The sequence below is a fragment of the Benincasa hispida genome, chromosome 12, assembly GCF_027475165.1.
Source record: "Benincasa hispida cultivar pf3 chromosome 12, pf3_genome.v1.1, whole genome shotgun sequence".
In the NCBI taxonomy this organism is placed as follows: domain Eukaryota; kingdom Viridiplantae; phylum Streptophyta; class Magnoliopsida; order Cucurbitales; family Cucurbitaceae; genus Benincasa; species Benincasa hispida.
This window is the reverse complement of record NC_143489.1, coordinates 17,251,917-17,262,426: the sequence shown is the minus strand read 5'-3', so window position 1 is coordinate 17,262,426 and position 10,510 is coordinate 17,251,917. Positions and strand designations below refer to the sequence as shown.

The window sequence follows — 10,510 nt, the reverse complement described above, 5'->3', positions numbered from 1 at the left end:
ACATCTGTTTGTCTTCCAGGCTGAATTGAAGGCATTTCTCAAAGCATCAGGAGGAATAATTCTGAGGTCAAGAGCTTTCCAACTAAATAGTGGTCAAGTTGACCATTGATAAGTCTTTGAAAATTCAAGGTCGAGATCAAAGAACACACCTTTCCCTTCTTCCATTAGATGAGAATTTCTTAGTTTTTCAGATAGTTCATCAGGATCCATTCCTTGTAATGATAAGAAATTTTCTTTACGCTAAAATATTTTCATTAAAAAGAAGCCCTGCCCAATGGCTGATGTTGCCTCACTCTGAGGATCTTAGAGGGATCTTGAAGACCTAATGTTGCCTCACATGAAGTAGGATTTTCTTTTAAATACAAGGCCACTTTTATCAATCATATTTATTTAGAATTATGAATCTATCACATATATCGTTATCGTTTGATTTTAATATCTTTTTGATCCTGAGTTTTGAAGAATAGGTTGGCACATCATTATCATATATATTTATTTTTATTTTAAATTTAAAGATTGTTTATAGATAGGGACATCTTAAATCTATTATAAAAAACTTAGGGAGCATTCAGGGCGTAGGGTAGGTTATTATAATCTATAGGTTATAATGAACTATGTGTTTTTATAGTCTGTGTTTGGGGTGCAAACTATTATAGTCTAGTTTATAATAGTCTTTGTTTGGGGTACAGAGTATTATAGTCTATGTTTGAAGTGTAGGTTATTATACTCTAAATTATAACGGTATGTAATTTGAAAGTAGATTATTTTAGACCATGTGTAACTTTTTATACTACCATATTTTATAATACCAATAATTATGTATATGAAATATCATATGTTGAAAATATAATTAAAATTATATGTTCCACCAATTTATACAAAATTAATTTGGTTTAAATTTATGTTAAAAGCCAACCACCATTTTTTTGTCATTTTGGGAGGTACCTTGGTTAACAGGGCCAAAAAAAGAAAAAAATACATTACTTTCATATGCAATTCATGTGTTTCATATATAAAGCTCTCTTTTTTGAAGGTACAAAAAAATGTAAGACAAAATAACTAACTCATGATTAAAATATGGCTAGGAAGATTTCATACCAAATTTACTACAAACTTAAATGCATAATTGAAACAAAGTAATCATTGTTCATTGTCGAAAAACAGTCTAAAACACGGGTTAATAAAATATTTTCTTGAAGGAGGAGGTTGCAATAGTCCAACTTGAGGGTTGTGGGAACGAATAAGAAGCTCTCTGTATCTTGCACACTGTGGAATATGATTTGCATAAGCTTCTCCCTCTGTTCTCTATGCAATTCAGGAACATCTTGGAGTTAGTTTACGACTTCTGCGCACAGTTCGACCTAGGTTGCTCGCTTCTCTTTCGATCATTCTGTAACTGCCTTCAATTAGTCATTTGCGAACTCCATCGCATTCCTAACAATCACTGCCGTTTCAGATTGATTCTCACTTTGCTTCCCCTTACTTCCTCTCGAAGCATTTCCTCCTTCAGTGCTTCAACCAATACGTGTTCCATGCATGTCATCCTATGACATGTCCATTCCCTGACTAGACATAATAGGGAGGTTCAGATCCTGCGATTCATGAATAGGAACACCATCATTCATATGGTTTGGCATGTTAGACCTAACGTCCGCAAAGGTCTCTAATCGTCCTCCTATAGCCCGATCCTTGCCAAAGACGTAGGTTAGATCATCATAGTATGGGAATGATTTCTGTAGAAGCCTTTTTGTTGCAGGATGACACTGCATGAAGGGTAAAGTGGATGTTATGATTAGGTTATCAATATTCTTAAATCAATTTAGACAAAATTGCACCTTCACCCATCCATCGAATAACTCACGTTCTTCAGTGATGCATTGGAATTCCTTATTCCAGTCTAATCCACTACAAGCTGGTCCTCTCATTTCTGCGATTGCTTGGTAAGTTTTTTTTCGAGAATTTGGCTCGACGATTTATAGTCGGTGATCCTTGGATATTACAGTCGAGCAACTTCTCAGCCATCATACGTTAGTTGTGCCAAGTACCCAGGTCGAAACGTCCCATTGTCTGATCTCCATCCACCAGATGTGACCAACACCACCAAACAATACTCAACCAGCTTCGCTTCTTCCTCTTGGACTAGGAACTTGACATTCTAGTGTATACACATACACATTTTAATACAATTAAGAAAAAAACAAAAATATGAAACATAATTAATGGGTAAAGTGAAGTACAAAATATAGTAAACATAATGATATTAAGAGAGTTTCGAATGAAGTCATTTCACAACACGAAAAAGAAAATAGGCGTTCTAACTAATTAAAAAAGCATAAAGGCTCTACACGCTACGCAATTCCCATTCAGCAAACATCTGTTGAACCAATTCATCCTTTCATTGGGTTCATTCATTTGAACTCTCAATATAATTGTGAAACCCGAACCCTACTTTCCCTACTTAAATAATTGTGAATGATTTTTTTTATGCTCTTTTTTAATGTCATATGAAACAAATTGTTTTTCAAGTCTCTGTTTTTATGTTCTTTTAAGTCCATCAAACTGTTTTTTTAAGTTTTTTTTGGACACTTAAAAAATTGATTTTTAACGTCGTGTTTTGTCCATAGCAAACTGTTTTTTACCCTATTGATTGGGACTCTTTTCTTAAAAAACTATATTTTTTATTTTATTTTTATTTTTATTTTTTATTTTTATGTTATTCTAAAAGCGAATTAAACAACACTAGTTATCCTGTTTTTTACATGTTAACAACACTATTTTTTAGACTTAAAAAACTAATTTTTGTCCATAACAAACTGTTTCTTTTTACACTATTGATTGAGACTCTTTTCTTAAAAAACTGTTTTTTATCTTCTTTTTTCATGTTATTCTATAAGTGAATTAAACAACAGTGGTTATCCTTTTTTTTTTCCATGTTAACAATACTATTTTTTTAGACTTAAAAAATCTTTTTGTCCATAGCAAACTGTTTTTTCTTTTTTTCATGTTAATCTTTTTTATTGTCTTCTTTTCTTGTTATCATTTTTTTAAAAAAATAATACAATAATATGATTTTTTATATTATTTTTTTAAAAAAAGATATTATGATTGTCAATCATCCAAACATAGCAACAAGTATATAGTAATGTTACTCATCCAACATAAACAAGATTTATAAAATAGCCATCCAACTCTAAATTCATCCAAACAGCTATAAATTCTTCCAAACAACTATAAATACGAAACAAACATATATTACTATTTTCATCATACAAACAGCTATAATTAAGAATATATGAATATTTGTCCAAATTACTATATATTCATGTTAATGAACCTTACACAATGCTCGAGTACGCTAATAGTCCACCTTGACAAGAGCACACAAAAAAGTAATGATTAGCAAAAAAATATAAGTAAGATAAAGAAAAATGTGTAACCTAAACCACGAAAAGAATTATATAAACCATAATAATGACAGATAGTTATCACCTTATCAAGAGAAAGTTGGTAAACAGTGTTTGATGTAGTTGATTCGTAACAAGACCAATCCTAAAACAAGTTACAATAAAGAACATTAGTACTATACGAAAGAAGTTATAACAGGGAGGCACTAATCAACACCCGTGATAAAAAAATGTTGGATAAAGAGGGAGAAGACATACTATTTGCATTTATGAAGTAGATAGAATGTGTTTGTCCTTATAATTGAAGACAAGTGAGATCATAATTATAAAGTGCACAAAAAAAATGGAATAGGGTCCAGCCTTAGAGTTATGAAATTCATTCATTGAAACTTGAATTTCATATAATATCATGAATAATGGTAAATGAGAAATCAACAATATAGATAGAATGACCAACAACTGATTTTAAATCAAAGACAAACAATGGTAAATTATTTCATTCAAAGAAGAAGAATTGAAAATTAGAGACAAACAATAGAGCCAATAGAAATCAAAAGATGCAAAGAAGTTCATGGTCTTTCGAAACAAAACACAAGATAAGAAAATATTGGAGACAAGAGAAATGACATGCCAATTGTATTAAGCAAGTAGATGGAATGAGTTTGGCCTAAAGTTAAAGTGAAGTGAGACACATATATATAGTTGTGTGAACTATTGGCCCATATAATTTTTTAAGTGAGATCCATATATAAATAAAAATCAATGATTTTGATAAAAACCTACCTAATAAACAATAACCAACAACCACTATCAATAAATATGTAACAAACCATCCTAAAAAAGGATATGACAATGATGAATACAATAAATTGTACCTAACAACCACTGTCAATCAATATACAATAAATCATTATAAAAACAGGGGATATGCTAATGATAAATATACAGTAAACAGTACCTAACAATCACTGTCAATCAATACAACAAACAATGGTCAAACAGATGCCAAAAGTTACAAAATGGACAAGCAACGGACAAACAGAAACTGAAATAAACAAACAATGAACAAACAAATACCAAAATTTATGGAAGTGAACAATCGAGGCCAAAAGTGACAAACAATTGACAGACAGTGAGCAAAATGGACAAACAATGGACACTGCACAGAGAATATTCATCCTTCTTCATCAGTATAATGAAAATAACCTAATCAAAATTACCAAAATTCATCAGATTCATCAAATAACCCAATCAGAATTACCAAAATCCATCAAATACCCTATAGAATCAACCTAAGAATACCTAGCAGCCCAAAACACATGTTTCTCCATTTTTTTATAATCTAAAAAATGGACAAATAATGAACAAATAGAGACGATAATAACAAAACAATGAACATGAAACGAAATTCAGAGCATAATTTCTGAGCAAAACAATGAACATGGAATGAAATAATGGACAAAGTGGACAAACATAAAGCATAATTTACAAAATTTTGAGCTAAATTTGAAAAAAAAAAAAAGGACCTTGTCATCGACTGAGAAAGGGAAAAAGAAGATTACCTTCGACCTCCCCCTACCAAGCTCTAGAACTTGTCCTTCACACCCTACCACTCTCCAAAACGATAACCTCCACCCCTACCAAGCACAATCGTCCCTCAACCAAACAAATTAGAGCATGTTTCAACAGAGTGAGAAGATCGAATAAAGTAGAAAAGAGAATCAAAGGTTTGGAGCGGTGAGAGAGAGATCGTTTGGAGCGGCAAGGGGAAGAGACACGAATCCATATATGTAGATCTATGGATCTGTGAAGGGTCTAGAGAAAAACATGCAAGAAGAGTACCACCATAATCGTAGATTTATAGTTCATTAAAAGGCTAGATCTGTAGATCTGGTTTCAACGACGATGGAATTGATGGAAATGACGAAATGCGAAACCAGATTTGAAGACGGCACTGAAACTAGATCTTAAGACAGAGAAGTAAAGAGAGAAGGAAGAACGTCATTGATTTGAGCATTTTGTTTGATTGGACAAGAAAGGAGACATAAGAGACAAGGGAGAAGAGAAGAGATGTTGCAAATAGTTAAACGACAAAAATCAAGGGGTTAGGAACAGTGTTCCCTAAGATTAATTTTGAAGATAATATTGGGGCTCCAACAATAGTTGGAGCCCCAAACATGGAGTGGGATACACTTCACTATTGGGGGCCCAAACAGGCCCTTAGTGATCAAAATTATCCATTTGAAATATCAAAGACTAAATACACATATTATTTAAAATTAAGACAAAAAAATATTTTTACATGAAAGTATTAATAAATATGACAAATTTATAATTCACATACAGTTAATAACAGTTAGTAGTGGGTCCCGCGTAATTTTCAAACACATTTAAATTGACGCTTCGTCCCTCAAGTTTTGATTAGAGGACGAACTCCACAATTTGTTACGATTACAAAATATAGAGAAACAACAACAAATATAATCAAATAAGCTCTCAAATTATCATTAATAAATCACGTTTCAATTGGATAAATTTTAATTATAAACAGTAGAACTAAATTGGAACTTTGAACAAATTTACGATTTAATCTTTTTTTCAAAATCGAAAATATTAAAAAAAGAGAGCTTGATATTTGGTCGATCACTGTTGCGATTTTTGAGGCAATCGGTCGATTACTGTTGCCCTAATAGCTACCACTCGTTCAATCGGGTAAGAATTCTTACTTCTTCCCCAATTAATCGGTGAGGTAAACGTATTTCAATTGCTAGACCACCGCAAAATCAACCGGCTGATTCTAATTCTAACAAATCCGATTCCATTTCTCAGCTGGGTTCGCTGTTAAGGTAAGGTAATTGTAACCTGTGATTGAATCTTGCACGTTGAAACTATATTTGTTCAGTAGGACCTCATGTATTGATATAATTACTCTCCTCTGAATTCTGACTTTGCTCATTGATTATTATCTGTAATCACAGATTTTACTTTCGCGTGTTACGATTCTGTTCCTTTTATTGTCATGTTGTATCTATTTTTTTCTTATTTTCTTTTCTTTTCACAATTATTTCTTTCTCCATCTTCATTAGTAACCTCATATTGTTGTTGAATTGATTTGATGCATGTTTTTCCTAATCATCATTGTTATGAATTGAATTCGACCAATTTAGTCATAATCTTCATATTTTTTTTTTTTTTTTTTTTTTTATTATTATTTTAAAATTTTCTGTATATATATATATATATATATATGAGTGTTCGAGTAGCTTATATACACCCCAACTAATCTCTCGGGACAATCTACGTCCACTTGATCCTACCATATTTAGATGCTAAAAAAACTCATATGATATTAAGTTTTAGATAGGTAGCCATGGATTAACTCATTCCGCCTAAGTCCTTTATTAAACTCATAGTCCTTTAGACTTCAAGTCCTTTATTAAACTCATAGTCCTTTTTGATGTCTAAACTGTGACCGTTCATAATTTTCATAAGTTTACTAATACTTAGTATTGTTATCAATTGTGGGGTCAATATTCTGAAAATAATGGTTAAGGTCTTTTATTTTTGTTACTTTATTGCAATAGTTGATGGAAATTAGAATAACTCTATAGTAATTGAACAAACCAATCAGCTATCTTAAGTCTAAGGCTATCAAGGAAAATAGAAAGTTTGTTCTTTGAGCTTGACATTGATCTTTGCATCCTTGAGTGGTCCTCGTAAACTACTCAATTGAATAAAAACATAAAGAAATAGCTGCTGGTTTGAAAGTGAATGTAAATCCTTTTATTAGTTCAACAATATGCTGGATGGGGGATTCAAACCTAACCTCTAACCTCTTGATTGAAAGTACATTGTTTTATATCAGTTAAATTATGCTCATGTTGGCAATTGAATGTAGTCAGTTATGCTCATGTTGATTGAAAGTACATTGTTTTATATCAGTTGAGTTATGCTCATGTTGGCAATTGAATGTAGTCAGTCTGTTGAACAAGATAAATCACAAAATGGTCAAATGTCTTGCTTGATATTTTATTATGAAGATTGACATTATTGACTAATTGAGATTGGCTTATTTGTTGTTAGGGCCTCGGTGGTGCAATTTATGTTAGTGTGTTTTTGAGGACTTAGATCGTGTTTTGTGGGATTCTTAGTAAGCATATTCTGATTTGAGACAGTTTCTGATTTAGATTGTGTTTTGTGGGATGTTTAGTGAGAATATTCTGATTTGAGACAGTTTCTTAGAGACTTTTAGGGTAGCTCTGGCTCATAAAAAATCACGTTGCTTAATTATGGTGTTGTATTCCAGCTTTTGTTTTGGGACAACAAGGCCCTTTAGCATGCTCCCTTTTTTTTTCCGATTGTAAAAGTATTTTACTTGAGAGAAATAGAAGAATATTTAGAGAGGTTGAGAGTCCTCGAGGGAGGTGTGCTCTATGCTAGGCTCAATTGCCTCTCTTTGGATGTTCATAATTATGGCCAAGCAGTTTCTGTGATTTCTCTTTTTATTTATTCTCAATAAGGGGTATATCTTTTGTAGTCTTTAGTTGGGTTTTTTTTTGGTAGACTCTCCTTTTCTAAATGACATTTTCTTTTGGAAAATTTTCACAGATAGAAAAAATGTCAAACTATTTATAGAAATAGCAAAAAAACACTGATAGACATTGATGGACTTCGATCAGCCTCTATCAACGAAGATTAAAATTTTGCTATTTTGTGTAAATAGTTTTCTTATTTTTTCATTTTTGAAAATCCCCTTTTTCTTTTTCTTGTTCCTTCATTTTTTCCTCCTTTGTTTTCTTTTTTTGTGTTCTTTCTCAATGAACGTGTGGTTTTTCTGTCTCTTTTCTTTATCCTTTTTTTAGAAAAGACTTATCTTTTAACAGCTGGATTTGATATAACTCCTGCTTGAATATATGTTGTATTTGGATGTCATGCCAAGAGTGCTACTGCTACCTTACTATATATTAATGATTGATAGTTCGAGCCTTGATATTTATTTGTCTTGTGCTTACATACATTATAACACCCGAATAAAACCACGCATTAAGTCAACGCCCATTCCCTCATCTTGATACTTCAGTTCGGCTTGACATGTTTGTTGGTCATGCATGCTCTATCTTATATCCAGTCCTTTCATTTCTCTTCTTTTTTATTTGGCCTTTTCAGATAATGGAAGCATAGTTCGTGTCAACAGTTTGTTGGACTTACTATGAATCAAGGTGTGGTATCAGTATCATGTCCTCCATCGATTACCATACCCCACTACCACCATAAAAACTTCAAGACATTCAAGTCCTCAAAGGTCCTCCATGCATTAACTCTCCGTTCCCGTTACATTCATGCAAGGCGTCCTCCAATTTGTTGTGTACAGACAAATCCTTGGGAACCTGCACCGATCACATTTGCTCCCAACAATGAAAAGGATGATGATACCTTCTTGAAGAAAACCGATAATATTTTTGAAAGTCTAAATGCTGATAGAACAACTGAAGTTCCGGAAGTAGACACTAAAGAACTTGTGGAGGCAAGTAATCAACCAGAGGTACATTTGCAGATTTTCAAATGGCCAATGTGGCTTTTGGGGCCTTCTCTTCTCCTGACAACTGGGATGGCCCCAACATTGTGGCTTCCTATGTCATCTGTATTTCTCGGTTCCAATGTAGCCAGCCTCCTTTCTTTGATTGGACTTGACTGCATCTATAATCTCGGTGCCATGCTTTTTCTTCTCATGGCTGATGCTTGTGCACGGCCCAAACAACTGAGAAAACCCATGAGCAGTGAGGCTCCTTTCAGTTACCAATTCTGGAACATGCTTGCAAATGTGTTTGGATTTGTGATCCCTTTCGTGATGCTTTATGGATCTGAAAGTGGGTTCATTCAACCCCATCTGCCCTTCATCTCCTTAGCAGTTCTATTGGGTCCCTATATTCTACTCCTTTCAGTACAGATTTTGACTGAAATGCTGACGTGGCACTGGCGATCCCCTGTTTGGCTGGTTACTCCTATTGTATACGAGGGTTATCGAGTTTTGCAGCTGATGAGAGGGTTGAAACTTGGGGCTGAACTCAGTGCACCGGCCTGGATGATGCACACAATCAAAGGATTGGTTTGCTGGTGGGTGCTTATACTTGGTATTCAACTTATGAGAGTAGTTTGGTTTGCAGGTATTGCTGCCTCCCTATCTCGTAAGCAGGAAATTGTCGCTAATGGTTCGTGAAACTGCCAATCATAACATAAGGGTGAGTTTGGGATGACTTTTGGAAAAAAAAGTGTGAACTTCTAGAAACACTTTTACAAGAAGCACAACCAAATACTTTACTCAAAACTAAGTATAGTGTTTTTCTTAGTGGTTTTAGAATTTTCAAAATCATTTTTATTATCAAACCAAATGCTATGACAACTTTGAATTGTGCTTCTAATGGAGTAAAAACACCTTTCATCCTCCCAAAGTGATTCCAATAGATATATTTCTATTCTGATATGAGATTTGTACAAAATTAAACCTCAAATAAGTTTAGAAATAGGCATAGTGCTAGAGGAAATGTGAAACTAGGGGGACATGGTTGTTGTATATGTTGCCTATTTTTATTACTCACAGAATTAGGAGTTTGTGTATAAGAGATTGTGTTATAGATAGAACATGATATTTGATTATTCAAATTTATGAGTGCATTGGTGCAAATTCTTTTTCTCAGTATACTACATATTATGCTATAGTTGGAGATAGATATATATTGATGTATGTTTTGATAGGTATTTCAAAAAGAATTATGGATATGGTAGAAATATTAATATTTGTATGATCGAAATAAAAATGCATGTGATATAGCACATGCATATATTAATAGATGTAAGTTGCAACCTCGAACTGTGTTCGATTTAACCAAATAAATAACATAATCATAATTTTAGGACTGGGTTCGATAAATAGTGGACTTGAATAAACATAGACTAGTAGCAGGCGCCGGCGGAGCCACGACGTGTCCCTCTAAAATTTAAGTCATATTTAATAATAGATATATAAAAAATCAGAATTCTTCTTAAAATCTAGCTGGTGTAATATAAAATTTAAATGATATTTAATAATATATATATAAAAACTCATC

General features: G+C 32.9%; 1 protein-coding gene and 1 long non-coding RNA gene across 5 annotated transcripts; one reads left to right on the top strand and one right to left on the bottom strand.

Annotated features, from left to right (window-relative positions):
• Window positions 1-984: 984 nt before the first annotated feature.
• On the bottom strand, window positions 985-5,357 carry LOC120092890 (uncharacterized). Its single transcript, XR_016525487.1, has 4 exons — window positions 4,967-5,357; window positions 3,490-3,549; window positions 1,862-2,155; window positions 985-1,763 (listed from the first exon to the last, which is right to left on the bottom strand). It is a non-coding gene; the product is annotated as an uncharacterized LOC120092890 (long non-coding RNA).
• Window positions 5,358-5,967: 610 nt separating this feature from the next.
• Window positions 5,968-10,086, top strand: LOC120068138 (cytochrome P450 family protein). Of its 4 annotated transcripts, none has more exons than XM_039019838.2 (2): window positions 5,968-6,250; window positions 8,571-10,086. In XM_039019838.2, the coding sequence occupies exon 2, from the start codon at window positions 8,614-8,616 to the stop codon at window positions 9,619-9,621; it is 1,008 nt and encodes a 335-aa protein (XP_038875766.1). In that variant the 5' UTR covers window positions 5,968-6,250; window positions 8,571-8,613; the 3' UTR covers window positions 9,622-10,086. The 4 variants fall into 4 exon arrangements, with proteins under 4 accessions (XP_038875766.1, XP_038875767.1, XP_038875768.1 ...); XM_039019839.2 differs by having other exon boundaries at window positions 5,970-6,255; XM_039019840.2 differs by having other exon boundaries at window positions 5,989-6,116.
• The last annotated feature ends 424 nt before the right edge of the window (window positions 10,087-10,510 follow it).